Source organism: Telmatherina bonti (genome assembly GCF_933228915.1).
Source record: "Telmatherina bonti genome assembly, chromosome: 22".
In the NCBI taxonomy this organism is placed as follows: domain Eukaryota; kingdom Metazoa; phylum Chordata; class Actinopteri; order Atheriniformes; family Telmatherinidae; genus Telmatherina; species Telmatherina bonti.
Genome location: NC_136631.1, coordinates 6,782,021 through 6,800,600, shown reverse-complemented (window position 1 = coordinate 6,800,600; position 18,580 = coordinate 6,782,021). Strand labels below are relative to the sequence as shown.

Here is an 18,580-nt window from a genome sequence, read left to right as displayed (position 1 = left end):
CACTTTGGAAACCTGTTAACGTTTATAAAATATGTGATATAAATAAAGTGGATCAGATTGGATGAACTACTCTACTCTCTTTTAAGTGTTTTTCTGTCCCAACTATCCATTTATGCATTAATGTAGATTTAAATCACTATTCTACTGTGAGCAAATAAATAAACATGATTATATAACAGATACATAAGAATAAAAGACAGATTTTCTTCACTTTTTCTAAATTTTAATTGTATTTATTATTGTCCGAGCCATACGAAGTATGGCAGGGCCCTATTGTTATTGATTATTATTATTATTGTGCAATCCCTCCTCTGTAAATTCCCTGCTTGCTCCTAAATGGTTTTTGAACATTTAGTATCATATTATTCTTTAATCTTACATTATTTCCATTGATTTGCATTAGAACATTAGTTATATTCATATCTCAACATAAAGTACATCCAGATTTTTCCATTTATTATCTGTAATACTTTTATACTACTATAATACTTTTTGCTTGTAATCCAGCCAAATTCACCAGTTCACTCTGCTTAAAATGTCAGTTTTATACTGGTTTGGTACCAAAGGAGTAATATTAATTTTAGATCCAGTGGAATATTAATTTATAAGATGATCGAAGAAGATCGATGGCAAAAGAGGAAATCATCTGGAAGAAACTGATCCACATCCAGCTGACTTGACTCAACATCTTCTGGATGAATGAGCTCTCTCTCTCTCTCTCTCTCTCTCTCTCTCTCTCTCTCTCTCTCTCTCTCTCTCTCTCTCTCTCTCTCTCTCTCTCTCTCTCTCTCTCTCTCTCTCTCTCTCTCTCTCTCTCTCTCTCTCTCTCTCTCTCTCTCTCACACACACACACACACACACACACACACACACACACACACACACACACACACACACACACACCCACACACCCCTCAGGTTTATCTGATCAGACCTTCTAAAACCAATCTGTAGCTTTGGTCTGAACCAGGTTTCAGTAACAATCTGTGTTTTTATGATCAGCTGGTTGTTGATATTAGAAAACAACAAACTTGGACGTTTTCTCTTCAGTAAACTCGGTAGCTTTCAGCAGCTCTGATCGGTCCGGCCTTACCTTCAACTTTGGGTTTAATTTCAGCAAGACGCTCTGCGAACTTCTTCTTAAAGAACAGAGCCTGCAGTCTCTGCTGGTAGTGGTCAATTCTGAAGAGGAGAACAAAGAGGCAGGAGGAGGAGAGGGAGGTCAGTTACATTCGTCTTTAGGGGAGTGGAACTTCAAAGCTAAAAGTCACTCAGCTGTGGAAAACTCCCTCTCTCAGTTTACACTGGTTTCATGATCAGCCAATGGGCTCCCATCAAAACGCAGACTTGACAAATGGGAATATAAAACTGGCCCAGAGGTTCAGAGAAGAAGGCAGGGAGGATTTCAAAGAGAAACAGGGGATATTAAATGACAAAAAAGTCCCAGATGTATTTTTTAACACCAAAGGAGAAGCGGTGAAGAGGAAAGACAGTGGACAGGGTTCCATTTCACTTCTTTCCCACACAGCTCAGATTCTGATGAGTCTGATGTGTCTGCATCAGACACGATTTGATTCTGCACATTAAGCTCAAACATCTGTACAGAACTTTATAGAGAATATTGTTGACACATTGGACCTTCTTAAGAACTTGGAAACCTTGAACAGAAGCTCAGAGAGCCCAAAGCCCTGCCTGCATTAGGAGGTTATCATCAGACGGTTTTATACAATCTCATCGTTGAAAGGAATAAAGTTAAAGTTCGACTTAACCCTTTAAACTCTGCTAGATCCTCTGAGCGCCATCGCTTATACCACCACCAGCCTATCAAGAGCAGTAGTGTGGAAGTCTGTGGGGTAAATTGTGATTGATATCTTCCCCTTAAAGTTTCTATGCGGTCCAGGAGGTTTACAATCCAATCACAACATGTGGTGTTTAGTTAGAAACTCTAAACGGTAAATCCACAATGATCCATGATAACACTGTTATTTACCACAAGACTTCTGTTTTAAGCTGGAAATTAAGATGAAGACACTTCCTGTCAGACTTTCCACCAATCAGAGAGCCCTAAATTGACGGTAACATCCAATCAGGAGCAGCCAAAGACCAACAGGTGAGCAGAAAAGAAGGTGAATAAAGATCTTCTATGGCAGGAATGAAGCCAAGACGACGTGTTTAAAACACACTGGTGCCAGAAGCAGCTGAATTGTTGTTGGTTTTGTGAGGAAAGTAGGGAAATAGCACAATAAATAACTGAAAATAGGCAAAAATGGGAATTTGTTGTGTTTCTTTTAGTGTCAATATTTTATCTCCTGAAAGCCAAGACTTGACAGAATGATGTGCAGATGACTAAAGGTTTTGGTCACCGTTGATCTTTATGTTATTTCTACAAAGTTCTGTTTCTTTCGTCTGATTACTCTTTATGCTGCTATATCTATTGATACATTTATTTTACATAATTTTAGTCTGATAATCCGGAGGCTGTACTGAAAAGATAAAAGCTATAAGAAGGTAGTGTTTGTATGTGTGTTAAAAACAGATGCATCAAAGATTTGATGAGATTTAAGGGTTAAAGCTGCCTAAACTGCGCTGACAGATGTTGTCAACACGATTCAGACAGACCTGCAGATGCAGAGGGAAATATGTCGCCATGGTTACCTGCTCATTTCGTAGAGGAAGCGGTCAGCGCGGGCCATCCTCTCCAGCTCATGTTTGTGCTCCTCCAACAGATCAATGTCGCTTTTCTCAGGGACAAACTTCAGAAGCTGCAGAGAAGTGAAGACAACGTTCACAACCCGACACAAAACTACACACAGGTCCCTAAAAACATCCAACACATTCAGCCAAAAACTCTAAATAAGAATATTAATGTTGACGTCGCTGACACCACCCTGCACACACACACACACACACACATCCTGACTCAGTGAAGCATACCTGCTCCAACATGTCTTTGGCGAGCTCTTCTCTCTCATCCATCTCCAATATCGCCCTCTTTATTTCTTCATTTGTCATTTTTAACCTGAAGAAGAAGTGAAATGGTTTCAGTCCTTAATAATAAAAACGGAAACAGGTTGATTCTACTGTTCTGAACAGCAGTGTGGACCAGCGACAACCCCCAGCAGCACTGCCAGCTGTTCTCAGCGCATCTGATCAGTGTTAAGTGTGCTGGCTTACGATCAATAACAGCATTGTTTGTCAGAGCATCAAAGCGTCATTGAGCATCTGTTGACCCCATTTGGGTCATCTGTACCCCAGGGTCATCCGCTATTGACACGAAAGTAAGTCCAGCCTGCATGCTGCTGTTTTGTCAGACACACAAAGGACTCAGGAAGCCTGTTTATTGATCTGCAGAGAGGCTCAGTGTCCAAACGGCTCTATGGCTGTGTGGAGACAGACCAACAGACCAACCAGGCCACATAGTTGGCTGTATCTTCAGCGATGATAATTGATTCCAGTGCAGATGTACAGTGACCCCCCTGGGAAAAGGGTCAACACGTACATCTTTCACACGACTTAACGTGGACACTGATAGCACTTGAATGTTTAATAATAGATGGCACTATTTCCTGAGATGCACTGCGTCCGGGACAATAACAGCAGACATGTGACTCAGGCGGTTCTTTGAAAAGAAACTGCACGGCCGCCAGCTCAATTACGCTGACAAGTGTCCCAGTGTGCCTGTAAAAAATATAGTTTCTGGAACCTTAAGTAAAAATCCCTCGCCTGACCCCGACATGAAGCCTTTTCTGAAAGCCCTAGACGCTAATTTACATCTTTTAGGCCGTAATTAGAAGGTATTAACTAGCTGTTTGCCAATCCTAACCTGTCAGACAGTACTTACAGTAAGTAAAGTAGTTTGTTCCAGAGAGTCAGACTTAGTCTTCAGCAGTTCTCCAACTTTCTGAAGGTTTTTCAACATTTTTCTTTAGATATTTTCTGCTTTTTCATTCATCTTCTGCCGACTTTTGGTGCTTTTGTTTGTTCAACCACTTAATCTTTACCTCTGAGTCATTCAGGCAGGGAAAAAGGTTCCTAATCAATTTCTACTTGGACCTTCAGGCTCTTTGTTCCTCGCAGCGTGTCACAACGTAACACATAATTTGTTCTCATTTGCTGCATGTATAAAAAAAAACATGAGACAGTTTGACAGACAGAAAATGGGATTTTTGTAAGAACAAGGTCCAGATTTATCTCTGAAGATAAAAAGTGCTGCAGAGATGCATCTGAACCTTCAGCTGATCCGTCCAGCGTCGGCTCAAACCTCAGAGATGGTCTCCATGGCAACGTTTTCTTAAAGAAAACTGAGATAATGCTGAGGTCACATGACACAAGACCTGGACTGAAAATCAGAGGCGACAGGTCTGATGGAGGGACGGATCCTCCACAGAACCTGGACTTCCATGTTACCAAAGCAGCGTGGGATCATCTGGACAGAGAACGGAACAAAAAAGCAGAAACATCCAGAGAAGAGATCTGAGTCCTTCAGCTGCTCTGAAGACATTTTGCTGAAAACTACTTAAAGAAACGACAAAACTTTTCTTTTAGGGTTCAGACTGGGATGAAGCTGCTCAGACCAAATGTTCCCCTCCAAGCTCCTCAGAATCAGAAATTTCTGGGGTTTTTTTTCCCACATTGACATGGGGACACGTCAGTCATTTTACTGAACCTTCTTCCTGTTTTTCTGGGAAAATTGACAGTTTTAGGTTGATTTAAGCTCAGAACTGCAGTGTGAGGAATACTTACTTGGATAGCAGGATGACACAGTTCTGAGCACGTCTGCCGTCGATGACCGACAGCTCTTTGACCTTCCGCGTGCTGACGTAGATGTCATCCATAGAGCCCGTCTCTTTCTGCACAACACAAACACACAGCACAAACTCACTCAGACTCTTACTCTATTCCACAAGCGCTCACATCAGATTTAAAGCATGCACAGTAACGTCTTCATCTGGCGGAGGGATGACCCCCTTCTGAGATTTAACAATGTGTTCCATCAGAACAAATTTCATTAGAATTTATCATTTATTTCCCACATGGTCATACAAAAGGTAAAACAAGACTTTACAGTACAAAAAAAAAACAAACAGAGCACCATGCTCAAAAAGGAGCAGAAAAAAGAAAATTTCTTATAATATCTGCCCCTTTTTCTGAAAGAAAACATAACGCATCAATAAATTGTTATTGGTTTTCTTAGCGATACTCAATGAAAGAAGAAAAAAATAAAATAAGAAAATAATAACAAGCCCAGATCAGCCCAGATTTTGCTCCTACTGGCAGCATTATGATGTGACATGAATAAATTCACTCGGGTCAGACTGAACTCCTTCAACACTAAAAAGCTTCAGTGAAAAAAAAAAAAGAGACAAAAGTCACAAAAAATTCCCAAACCAGTCACTGCTGGTGAGTCACTGCTGCACACACAGCATAACCAGACCTATAAATTTGTCAGAGGAAGAGCTGAAAAACCAGGTCTAAATCTGAGCTGTTCTTCACACACATGCAGCATTAAACTCCAGAAGGGGAGAGAATAAACCGGTCGGGACTGCATGTTAAACACATTCTATTTATGGTCCGGGCTGGTTTCCTGCTCCCCAGAAAATGTTCTCTTTTTGAGGTTGTCGGGAATGACATGTGTAAAACAGATGCTGCTTGTAAAGAACGTGTCGTTTTTCCATGCCCGTGTTGACCCGGGCTGTTTGGCAGCAGAGCGAGGTTGGCACTGGGTTAGGGGGACAACTCCCATTCACCAAAACCAGCCCGAGTCCTCGCAGCCCACGCTCCGAACAAAGCTCTGCCAGCTTGTGTGCATCATGTGCACTAAAACCAACGTAACTGGAGACTCAACCCCTCAAGATTTCTTACAAGCCATCAAAGTGACGTTGGGTAAAATGCGGTCTGCTCGTGTTTTTAACCTGCAAGTAGCCAAACTTTTATAATCACACTTTTCCAAGCAGGGATACGACCATGACTTACGACTCAACTGAAAGATGCTGACATAATTATATGAGCAAAAAACTAAAAGGAAAGTTGGTTTAATAATAACAAATATGGCAGTAGGTATAAAGTTTATGGAATGTTATAATTAAATAATTAAACATGCATCTGAAACTCAGCTGTTTTGGTGTCAAATTTAAAAAGAAGTCTGCAAATCTGTGTTCAGCAGAACACATCACGTCTGTCATCTTTACAAGAACAAACACATAATGCTAGCTTCTCTTCTCTGATAGCTAGCTAGCTCCTCAGCTGTGTGCAGCCTCATATCTCTGACACTGTGCTCTGCTGATCCAGAGACAAAGGGAGGGGAACCCTTCAAATGAAAAACTGTAGCAGTAAGTCAACCGAGCCAGATTAAAGTTCTGTACTGGCATCAAAAGACTTTGGAGAAAACCAGGAACAAAAACTAATCTGACAAGTTTCCTCCCTGGACGTCCGCTGCATGGCAGAAGAGGAGGTGACAGGAGAAATGGAGGTAGGTATGGAAACCATGAGGTCAAGAAGCTGGAAGATCTTTAACTCACCTGTTTGAAGGATTGGTTAGTTAGCAGGTCCTGGCCAGGCAGTCGGAGAGAGCAGAGAGACACAAAAAAATTGAAAAACACATGCAAAGATTAGCATTTCAAGCTGGAAAAAAAGGTTGTTGCTAAGGCAAAGAACTACATCTACTGTATGCACTACAAGCCGAAGGCGGGAAGCTCTCCGTGAGAAAAACATCTACTGTCCAAGTCATCAGGAGCTCATAAGATCTACGGCAGAAACCGGCTCAAATCCCTCTCTGCTGCACAAGTCAAGCAAAACACTTTTCTGCTTTGGTTTCCGTCATAAGTGCTCTAACGTATTCTGTTGATGGCATCTACATCTGTCGTGACATGAAAAAACAAAACTATGACAAATGACTGTGGTAGCTAATCCAACAACAGCTCGAACTGAAAGAAAGACCAACGACAAGCTTAATCAGGAGAAAAAGAAGCGATGCCATGTGCAAACACTGCAATAATGTCCAGTTGAATTTGAATTAGATTAAGCTCCCTGCCAAATGGAACCAAGTTGTCAAAGCCAGGAAGATGTTGGGTTTTTATGTGGCTACATCCACTCAGATCTGCATATAAGTGTCGGCCTGTGCCAATAAAAACCTGCTCCGCATAAATAAACAGCCGCGGTAAATCACTGTCGGCACCAACCTCAAATGACCCATTGCTCTTTAATAAAAGGCTGCAAAGAGACGTGCGCCTTCAGCTGTCAGACGGCAGCTCTGTAGGTATGGAACAGTGGAGCTGCAAACACTTCCATTTAAACAGCAATTACTAGAAACCAATCAGGACACATTACCTTTCCACCTCAAACCAGTTTAAAGCAGTGCAATATATCAGCTGCTTTACGGCGCCCAACGTTATCACATGGAGAGTTTGCAATTAGCTTGCAGCACCCAGGGGAGTAATTGCTGCGTACTGTATGGCGTTGCCACTGGAGCGTTCGCACTGCAATTATCCTATTAGTTAGTCTTTGGTTTAACATGATTTACTCAATAGTCTCTTTATTTTACAGCTTAAGTTCCTGTTTTTAAATATCGTGAGTCCTCATGGCTTCGGTGTTGACCGTTTCCTCGGCAACGCCCTGATTCATGAGCCCATGAAGACTAAGTCAGTGCTCACACCAGTCTTCTGTAGGTACTAGCCAAAGCAGCTCTACAGTGAGCCATTCAGCAGTGAACCGCTGCTTAGTCTGGGTCTGGACCCTCTTAAAAACATCACACACCTTATGCACATCTCACACACACACACACACACACACAAAGATACACACTTTCAGCAGCACTCGCAGTTCAGAAATCAAGGTGAAAACTGGTTACATTTAGTGCACGCTCAGCAGTAAAACCACACACAGCTTTAATCCAGACCTGCTGCCTTTGATACGCTGAAAACATCTTCTCTATGTCCTTCAGGTCAAGAATCTTGAATGCTCTCAGGTCGTCGATATCGTTCCAGATGGTACCATTGATCATGTTCTGAAACACAGCAGGACACGAGGGGTTAACATTTACATTTGGATTAAAAATGAAGGCTCTCTGAGTTCTGTGCTGAAGGATGAACAGATGTTTCACATTTTCGCTGCAATAAAATCAACTAAAAGACTCTGAGCTCAGTGGAAGAGCACATGCGGAGTAAAGTGCAAAGCGCTGGGTGATGAATGAACAGACCCAAAGAGCAAACGAGCTGGATATGCAGGGATATCGCTCAGAGGGTGTGCTGATAAATAAACACACGTTCAACCAGTCACATCACGGGTTTTATTGATCTGACGCAGCTGTTAGGCAACCTGATGGCGCAGATGCTTTACAGCGCTGAACATCTGCGAAGTCTTACGTTGACACTGATTGGCTACCCAGCAGGTGATTGGATGACAGATCACTCTTACTATCAAAATTAATCCAATCAGATCGATGAAGTGCTCAACTTCCAACTCACGTGGTTTAAATAAAGTTTACTGTTTAAAACAGACGTGAATCGTTACCAGGCATCTGCAGAGCTGAACGCCATGCAGAAGAGGGAATTCAGCCATTTGATTCAAGTGTTTTGGAGAAGGGATGCATCTAAAAGTTGCAGGATCCTGGGCACTCCTGGTTTAAAAGATGGATTTGCAAATATTGATCATTGTGCAGGATTTAGAGACATCTAGTGGATAAACTGCAGAATGCAACTAAGTTTGGCCCACCATCTGTTAACAGGAAGTTCCCTTCTAAAAATGATCCAAGACTCGTCTTTCAGACCCGTGTTGTGTTTATGTACATATCAGGAGTATATATAGGCAAACTTGAATCAGATTTATAGGTCAACATGAAAACTGACAACAAGCTGTTGAAGAGATCCATTTAATTTGAATCAGGTGCGTTGGAGCAGGGAATCGCTGAAAAAACTGCAGGAATGCTGCATTCAGAACACTCTCTGTCTGAAGAATGATAACAGTCAGAGCTGAAACAGGCCTTGAACAGAACACTCAGTTTCTATGCATGATTCTTCTAAAGCAAGCTTTCTGAACTACTTTAAACTATGCAGAGTATATTTTGTACGACATAAAATACCTCTAATAAAGTAGTAACACATTAAAACTATGCTATGTGTGTAATTTCCACCACACACCTCTCAGACACACGTTAAAATCCCTTCAATTTTTTTTTAAGGTAGCACCAGTCAGGGTTAAACTTGTTCCAGAAATGTGATCGCATGCTTAGAAAACTGCTGCTCAGGACGCCGAGTGGCCATCCTGCAGTCGCAGGAAGGAAACTTTTACGACTCGAGGTACCCAAAGTCATCCTTTTATGCTCTTAAAAACCCTTTAGAGAATCTGAGGTGTTGATCTGGACTCCAAACAGACAAACTGTGGATATTCGGCACCGCCTGCAGGGAACAAGGTCAGTCCACATGGACTCCACCCACAACACAGCCCAAAGACTCTGCTGCTAACTTTCTGGTGTTCGTTGTCCACCTCCTGATTTCTCATGAGGAGAACCAGGTTGGTTCAACAGCACCTCTTTCTTTACATTGTACTAAGATAAAATATGACAGAAGCACATTAACTTAATGTACCTGCTGGAATCTAAAAGGTGTCGGCAGATAGAACCTGCTCATGCTGGGATTTTATCCCGTTTTATCCAGTTTTTAATCACATCTCATTTTAATTAAACTTCTAAAATAACAATAAACAACTGTTTACAGTATTTGGTGGAATATTTCAGACACATCTCGTCTTACCTCTCCGAGTTTGGACCAGTTGAAGGACTTGAGGGGGTGGGAAGGCTGAGGGATGGACTTGGAGCGCATGCTGCTCAAGGAGCTGAAGGATGAGGGTAGGGGAGGAGGCGGGGCTCCGAACATAGGAGGGGCTCCCGGTGGAGGAGGTGGTGCTCCAGGTGGAGGAGGAGGCGGTGGGGGAGGCGGGCAGCTGAACGGCAGAGGAGGCGGTGGTGGAGGAAAGCCGCCCATCATAGGTGGAGGAGGTGGCGCCATGGGGCCACCAGGTGGAGGAGGTGGAGGCGGTATGGAGACACTGCTGCCCTGCTGGAGGAGGAACGGACAGAAAGGTGTTAGATGTCATTATTTATCCACTTTCCTCACAGTTTCCGCTCAGAAGAGCTTTAATTTAGTTTAAAAATAGGTTTCATCTTTAAAACCTCAAGAAACGCTCCGAGTGCAGGATTTTAAAAGCAGAAGGAAAGAACGACATGACTCGTTCATCGTCTGATATTTTCTTTCATCCTCAACTTCATCCGTTACAGACATAAAACTCTGAAATATGATCTCAAACAAAGATTAACATTCTGTTTTTTCTGACTGGAAGCTGCTAAATCTTAAGCTACTCGCAACAATCCACATCCAATAAAGGTTAAAACTTGTTCCCTTTTGTGCAAACTGGTTACCATAGCAACAGGGATGCTGTGCGCCTCGGTAACAGAAACATCTTCACCTTTTCTACGATGATTCATCCAATTTATGGAAGCAGCTCCCTGGAAGCACCAAGCCTCTCAAATGTCTTCTTTTTGGCAAAGCTTACAGTTATGACGTGAACTGATTACAAATTTGGAAGATTTAACTGGACTAAATATTCCTAAATCACCACAACTGTGTCTACTGGGAGACCAGTCTCTCATGCCTCCTGGATCTCCACAGGAACTGTTTGGACTTGTGGTTGCTGGATCTGTTGTCGCTGCAAGACTTACTCTGAGGAACTGGAAGAGTCTCCACAGGCCTCAGATTGAGGAACTGGGTTAAACTCATGATGGAGACCGCATCGTTTGAAGCTCTAATTGCTAAGCTAAACAATGTCCAGGTAAAAACAGGCCAAATATGGAGTCGCTTTCTGTCATTTATCACATCACATGCTTCCAATGTTTAATACCTTCGAATGTGCCGTTTTTCTTTTTATGTCAAACTGTGACTATTCTCATATTTTTGTTCTTTGTTCACTTGTACAGAAAATCAATAAAAGTTTAAGAAGTTATGACGTGGCTGACCTTTAGCCGTCCTTCAGCAGGTATCCCTGTCCTCTCACCTGAAACCGCTCCAGGCAGGAGGTCAACCACCCTAAACCGGGTTCTGCAGGAGGTTTTCCTTCCTTCACACTGCAGCTCAGTACCAACCTGGGTCTTAAAAGCACTGCTGCAGAGGTTTCCAAGCTTAAACCTCTGTGCTTGCAACTCATTTTGACTGGCCTTGCAGCGCAGCAAGACTGGTTTGTTTCAATGAGACGTAGCATTCTGCAGCCTGCAGATCCATGTAACAAAATCAAATTTCCGTCTTTGTACAGTTATTTTCCTGTCATATTCAGATCAGTAACACTCTGCTTTCACTGCATCCTTTCACAGCACCTTTAAAGCCATTAACCTGGATTTGTACGCACTGCTGCTTGAATTTATTCTTATGGGGTGTGAAATGACCAGAAATCAGATTTTAATTGCATTTTTCTTGGAGAACGAGTCAGCAAGCTTCTGCCAATTATGTTTGCTTCATAACGTTAGAATACAAGCAGGTGCTCATGAGAGTTTATTTTCCTTAATGTATGAGAAATAAGTAAAGTGTTAACTGGTGAAAAAAGTGCAAGGTGTGAGGTGATGTAAACTCAGCCTGTTGTTTTCTCCTGACTCCTGTGCTGCAAATGCAAACACGTTTAACACGTATTTGCCGATTAGAGGAAGTTTAGATGCTTTATAAGCTCGACTAACAAACAAAACGGACGTAATTATTGCCCAAGCTTAAAAAAAAAACAAATAAAGAGTCTGATTTAAATGCATGACGTTCCGATGAAGCCGATACGACAGCAGCTCTACTCACAGCTATGTCGTTAATACGTGACGATAAGTCCAACACTTGTTCCCTGGCCGAACGCAGCTCCACGCCCTCCCGTTGCAGCTTGTCCTTCATCTTGTTCAAAGTCTTCATCATGTCCTCCTTCTCCTGGGTCTTGGTCTCGCACTCCCGTTCTTTCCTCTCCAGTTTGGCTAGCAGCTCTGCATGATCTGGAAGCAAACCCGGAGAGAAGAAGCCTTTTATACAGTGGATCATGATTAGAAGATGTTTGCAGGCAGATGGGCTGCAGACTCGTACCTCTCCTGAACTTCTCCGCTTGGTCTCGCCACAGTTTCACCTCATTTTCATTGACCAACCTGAAGAGAAGACGGAGGCAACATAAGCACCAAACCAGGCGCAGTCTGAGAAGTTAGCGCTCACACAAAGGGGGTTAACTGCACTCCAACCAAGTCAATTCAGGCCTTTGTGAAGGAATTTAATCACCGGATTGGAAAGCCATTGATCAGTGACACTAATCCTCAGCCTCCTCAGATTGATGACCACTAGCAGCATTGACTGAGTTGATGCAGTTTGCTCTCTGAAGCGTCAAAGGACAACATTAGTGCTGAGATAAATCCTGCTGGGCTGAAATCAGTCGCAAGTTATTAACGGTGGGGTTTGGTTCGGCTTGGGGTTAAACTCCTGTCGGATGTAAGTGTGACATCATGAAATGTGAGAAGTCAGATTAACAGACGGCTGTAAATGTAAAACAGAGACAAACAAGAGGAAGAGATTAGCAATGGGATGTTTTCAGAGGTTATTCTGAGATGATGAAAGACTGGAAAGTGAAACCTTGAGCTTCGGTGGTAACCGTGGCTGTGGTTGAGAGAACAGACATGTTTCAGCAGCTCTACTCACAACACACACAATTCTCTTCAGCAGTCATGCAAAAAAAAGATGCATTGAGCTGAGGTATGACTTCACGCTGCTAACGATTCGCACTTAATTGCTTTTAATCAACTCACGCTGGGTAATCCACGAGGCAGCGTGAAAGCAAACTGCTCATTAATCAGTTTCAGGTCTTCAAAGTGCACGAAGTTGATTAGAAAAATCAGCGCTGCTTTAATTACAGATGGGATCATTCAAACAAAGACTGGTCCAATAAATACCTTCGCATCGCCGTGGAAAGGTTTGATTTCTGCAAGAGCGTTCATTTAAAGCCGGGCGACACATGTGAGTGGTCAGAGCTGTTGTCATGGTAACCGCAGCTGATGAATGGCTTTGTCTGCCAGTTGTTTTAACAGTTGTTTTAACAAGCCCCTCCTCTCTTTGAGCCGTCACGGCACGAGCCACAGCTTTTCACCCGTTAACCGTGCAACACAACGAGGAAATCTCAGCTCATCCAGGACCAATTTACTCCCAGAGAGTTTCTGGAAACACATCGGGACTTTGGCAGAGGTGTGATGGATCTGCGAGAGGCAGGAATGAATGTTCATCTCGTTTAAGGAGGACTACTGGAGAGAAACGCTTTGCTGATTGCAAAAACAATGGTGTCTGAATGAGTGAACAAAGCAGGAGCTGGCAAGGTCAAGGTGCACCGTGCTGCATGCTTTATGGTGCTTTCACCGCAAAGACTAAACACATTAATCATCGATGCCGCGCTTGGTTTAAACATAACAAAACTGAGGAGGAAGACGGTGAAGGAAAAGAAAGACGGCTTGTCAGAAGGCGAAACTGAAGGCGAGTAAAACAAACCAAATCTCTCCTAACTCAACCTACACGCCACACAAAATCCATGCTTTGGTTTCTGAACACAAGAGCATATTAGTTTGAAAATCCAGCGAAACCTCAACCACAAAAACCAGCGAATGTCAGCGATCGTTTGGAAAACTTTCTCTCTGAGCAACAGCCTCCATGACACATCCAAAAGCTCCCTTCCAGGTCATTACACGTGGCGTTTCTTCATCAGAGCGGAGGTTCCACCCTGCCGTTCCTCTTACGAACAGGACAGCATGCTTGGCAGCAACCAAACATGGCTGACTTGGCCGACCAGCCGTCCTAATGCGATTACAGCCATTTTCCTTTGATCTCCAGCTTCACGCTCAGAGTGAGGCCTCCTCCCATTCAGCCCACAGCCCCCTGCTGCCACCTTCATATCACCTCCTCATCCGCATTAAAAAGGGAGAACCACAGCTTCTACCTGTGGATATTGTATGTTTTTCTGTACTAGAGCTGATGCACGGCTATTTTTTATCCCTGGGCTTCTTTTCCTTCGTGTCATGCCTCTCCACGTTAATGTCAGGCTTTGATCTTCGCTGGAAGTAATGCTGATCGGATGCATCACCCAGAAGATTCTTTCAGAAATCAGAGGAAGGACTGAAGGAAGAGGGGAAGCTTTTAAGAAGGAGTAAAGAAAGTGCAGTGCATGATCTGCAGAGCACTTAGAGCCTGGAGGACTGACTGTATGTCACTGTAAGGATCATAAATAAAACGAATCAGAAGAGGAAAATCCTGCAGCCTTTGTTGTATATTATGCATATATGTAACTTCCACCTACATGCGAATGATGTTCTTAACACTGAAGTTTTCTAGAGGAGCGACGTCGGGGTCCTCTCCCTTGTCGTCCTGCAGGACTATCTGCTGGAGGATCCGGTCTAAGAGCTGCCAGTGCTGCAGGCTGCCACCTCCACGCTTATCTGAGCAGATGTAGAACAACAGTATGCATTAAATGCAGCTTTTCCTGCTGCAAACAGAGAAGCAGGGATGCATTTTACTGATGCGTAATCCTGATGGTACTCACAGGGCATCTGGAGGCAGTGCTGGAGGATGGAGAGGAGGTGCGGGTACGAATCTGTGTGGCTCAGTTTCTTCTTGACCAGCTCAAACATGGCGCCGGCGCTCTTTGTGTCTACATGGGTCTGTCAAGGGAGAAAAACAAGATTCATTCATTTAACTGAGAACTCCATCAGACGTCTGATGAATTCAGTCACACAGAAAGCAGATCAGTATATCGTAGCAGTCTGAAACGTCATGAAACTCACCATGTCAAACCTTTTAGCCAGCTCGGAGTCATCTTCATTCCTCACCATCTCAAAGAAATCCAAATGCCTGGACAGACAGACGGCAAAAACAATCTGCTGTTTAATCGTTTACACAAACAACCCAAGGCCCTGAACGCTGCTCTGAAGCTTAATCTCTGTTCAGCTGCTTTATTTTTCTGTTACAGCGTCTGGAAAATCACTCGGAACTGATGATGAAGTGATGGATTATTTTTCAAGGATTTCTTTTGAATGCATGGACAGTTCTGCTTTCAGCACAGAAGAGCAGAATAAGCAGAATGGTGAGGTGATAACTGCTCACAGGTACGCAACAACGGTGCAAAATAACATCAGTCATGCAGTTATATATATATATAACCAGCTAACAAACCATGGTAAATAATTTGCTGGTGTTTTCTGAGACGGTCTGATGGGATGATCGTTGGACTTTTTTAGCTCATCCTTAGCTCATCCTGCTCTGAACTGGTTGCAGATTTGCAGAAATAAAGTTCTGCAAAGAACAACAGGGGTGTAATCTTGTTTGTGAAGATTACAAATCTTTTTATTCAACATAATGTGATGTAGAGATTTAAACTGGAAAAACAATAAAATCATGTCAAACAGAAAGATGGATCCATGAAACTGGATCATTTTATCTTGTTTATGCATCTTTTATACAAACAGCTTTGCTGGTAAAAACCTCAAACCAGCGGTGTTAGATACACTCGCCGGGGCCAAAACCTGCCTGCCAGGGTCCAGTCTGGAACATTCGACTGGTAAATTTACACAGAAAACATTTCCCTGAAATGTTTTAATAATAAAGTAACTGCAAGTCAGAAATTGTCAGCTGGGGGTTGTATTTATAAATCATTTACAATGCAAGGGAAGATTTAATTTCTCCTTCTCTTAACAGATCAGTTTGTATGAGGAGGCGAGTCAGTTTAGGATGACTACACGCCTACAGATCCATTTATTTAATTTAGGATTTAAAAGATGTTGCTTTCATTGTTTCTGGGTATTCTTGCTGTTATTTTACTGTCTGGCCTGTAGATCAAACTGTGCTGCGTGGCCGGGTTGATCATCCCTCACCTGTCCAGCGTGGCGTTTTCGTGCTCTCTGAGCTTGTCGATGACTGGCTGGATGCCCAGCATCAGGAACTCGTACCTTAGGTGGAGGCGAAACTCCAAGTTGTCCTAAAATTAAACATAAAAAAAGAAAGATGACATAAAATTTCTACTACAGATACATAACTTACATAAATCAATGATATCGAATACTTCTGAATAGAAATGTACATGTACATAGTAAAAGGTTTTCCAATGAAATCCATGATCTAAAAAACCAAACAGAACTTCTGAAGTTCACAAACCTGTTTTATCATATGGTACAAACATTTTCTGAGGCTTCTTGTCCAAATATTTCTGGATTAGTTCAAGTATGACTCAGCTGTTAGCTTGCTAACTCCTCAGAGACCATACGCTGTACAGTTATGTACTTTAGGAATTAAATAATGTGTAGATAAAATGTCATTTAGTGAGAATTAAAGGAAGAAGATTGTTTATTTAATTCAGAACAGGTGGTTGCAGACATTTCCCAGAGTTTCCTGTATTCTTAGTAAAAAAAAAAAAAAAAGATGCTAGCTGTAGCTTCAGATTTAAACACCAAAATGAGAAGATTTCAATAAATAAACCCCTCATTTAAAACCAGAGGCTCTAAAAATATAATTTGTATTATTTTAGATTGATTTTATTTCCTAAAAAGTTTAATCAGGATACATTTTCACTGAGGTCTTTCTCAAACAACAAGACTTTATTCATGCTAGCTCTGACCTCTCCAGCTCCTGCGTTCAGCACAGCATTGATGAAGGACATGATGGCCGTCTTCAGGTTGACCTCGTCTCTGTAGCGGCCTGTACTTCTGTCCAGCTCATTCAGCAACGTCTGGATCATCAGGACAGACAAGAAAGTTAGTCAGCAAGTCTGCTGGACAAAAACAGATTTAGAGAGAAATCTAACAACAGCAGAGAGAACAAGGTAAGACAGGGTCACCGTTCTATTCTCAGACCCTCCATTGCCTCCTAAACTGACCCTTAACACACTTCAGCAACTTCATCATAACTCAAAGCAACATTAAAAGGCCTCATATGTTCTGAATCATCAGCTGCTGTGGTGTTAGCTTAGTCAGAGGTGACATGATTTACCGCGCCCCCCCAGGGACGTGTAAGATGTGGCTTGTTGACTCAGTCCTGCTACTTACTAAAGCTCTCTGCATGCTGCGGCCTCCATAAGTCTCAATGTCCTCACCTGTCTTTAACGTGAATAATATGTTGACATAAACTGGGGCCAAACATGTTACGGACAGCAATGCAAGTTTTCAGCTATTTAAAAAGATCACAGCTTGATTTATTTAGCATTATTCTGCGTTTACACATTCCTGCAAGCTCCTTCAGGATGTTTGTTCTGTGTCACCGAAATCTGGCAGCTTTTGCTTTCCGTACCTGAAAGCGAGTCCTCTCAGCAGCGTATTTCTGGTAATGTGCCATGGCCTGCAGCACCTTCTTATGCCCGTCTGGTACCAGACAAACCGCCCCCAGAATCTCCAGTACTGCCACTTTGGTCTTGATGTTCTCCGTCCGCAGGCTCTGTGAGATGGTGTTGATGCTCTGAGGGTGGGCCAGGACGTGCGCGCGGCCTTGCGAGTTGTTCATCAGGGCCTTGATGCAGCCAATGATAGAGGTGTGGACGCGGCTCTCCGACGTCTCGTAGTCCATGCTGCGCAGGAAGTTGAGGAGGCAGGTGAGGCCGTCGAGTTCGATGAAGCGAGTGACAAACCTGAAGAAAAGGACGGATAAGGATATAATGAAAGGAAAGTGGCTTTATGTTTATTATTAGGGTTTATTTTCTGCAGAACATGAAGTAACGGCACACCAGACTGACGCAGATCAGACAAAAGAACTTTGTCCAAATCATTCTGCTACTCTGGCTTTTTAACATTTTTGCAAGGATTTTGTGTTCTGCGTCTACAAAGTGGGGATTTTACAACAGACTGACCATAACTGACCCTTCTCTGCCTGCTGAGCTGATAACTTAAACCCTTTTCTTCACTCCAAAACAGTGTTCAAAAGACCAACAAGCCAAAAAAACACCTCCCTCCCATGTAAAAACTTTCAAACCTCAGCCTCCTGCAAACAGCCCTTATTAGCTGAATTAATGAAAAAACAGCTTCACTGACCTCCCTTCAGGAGGGAGGGGATGTCAGGCAGGACATGTAAACATTGAAGGATGTTGCATTCAGCATGCACACTGTAGGCTGATTGTAAATGACCTTCCCACTTGATAAGATTCCAGATTGGCCTCATGAATTATTTCAAACAACTGAGGGTTTGTAAGACGGAGAGAAGGACGACGGTGGAGACAAAGACGTTTGGAGTCAGAAAGTAAAAAAGGACAAAATGGAGAAGCATAAAAAGGAGACAGGCTCAAACATGCACTAAAATAATGTCTTAATAATATGATTTACATTTCTCAGACACAATCATTCCCAGATTTCCAGCGGATTCTTGTATAAACTTTACGTGGCACGGTCATACCTCTGTAGTCCAGCAGTGCCCGGATGCGATCGCGGAGATCTACATCCATGTGTGCAATCTGCCATTCCCAGCAACACATTAAAACCTTAAAGATCACACATGCAACCTTTCAGCAGACAATGTGCTCCTTGTTTGAGCTCAGACGCTGCAGTCTGCAGCCCACGCCGCGGTGGCGC

The 18,580-nt window shown here is 42.9% G+C and overlaps 1 protein-coding gene across 5 annotated transcripts in view; it reads right to left on the bottom strand.

Moving 5' to 3' along the window:
• daam2 (dishevelled associated activator of morphogenesis 2) overlaps nucleotides 1-18,580 on the bottom strand; it is a 114,054-nt gene that overhangs the window by 12,184 nt on the left and 83,290 nt on the right. For 2 of the 5 annotated variants that reach the window (XM_079262241.1, XM_079262240.1), the window contains exons 6-20: nucleotides 17,313-17,646; nucleotides 16,645-16,755; nucleotides 15,905-16,008; nucleotides 14,819-14,885; nucleotides 14,578-14,695; nucleotides 14,335-14,473; nucleotides 12,096-12,154; nucleotides 11,823-12,007; nucleotides 9,747-10,052; nucleotides 7,895-8,002; nucleotides 6,519-6,548; nucleotides 4,744-4,850; nucleotides 2,935-3,019; nucleotides 2,656-2,762; nucleotides 1,094-1,182 (exon numbers count right to left, since the gene is read on the bottom strand). In XM_079262241.1, coding sequence (XP_079118367.1) covers nucleotides 1,094-1,182; nucleotides 2,656-2,762; nucleotides 2,935-3,019; nucleotides 4,744-4,850; nucleotides 6,519-6,548; nucleotides 7,895-8,002; nucleotides 9,747-10,052; nucleotides 11,823-12,007; nucleotides 12,096-12,154; nucleotides 14,335-14,473; nucleotides 14,578-14,695; nucleotides 14,819-14,885; nucleotides 15,905-16,008; nucleotides 16,645-16,755; nucleotides 17,313-17,646 — 1,949 coding nt within the window. The remainder of the gene's footprint in view (nucleotides 1-1,093; nucleotides 1,183-2,655; nucleotides 2,763-2,934; nucleotides 3,020-4,743; nucleotides 4,851-6,518; nucleotides 6,549-7,894; nucleotides 8,003-9,746; nucleotides 10,053-11,822; nucleotides 12,008-12,095; nucleotides 12,155-14,334; nucleotides 14,474-14,577; nucleotides 14,696-14,818; nucleotides 14,886-15,904; nucleotides 16,009-16,644; nucleotides 16,756-17,312; nucleotides 17,647-18,580) is intronic. The other 3 variants (XM_079262242.1, XM_079262243.1, XM_079262244.1) reach the window with 3 other exon arrangements.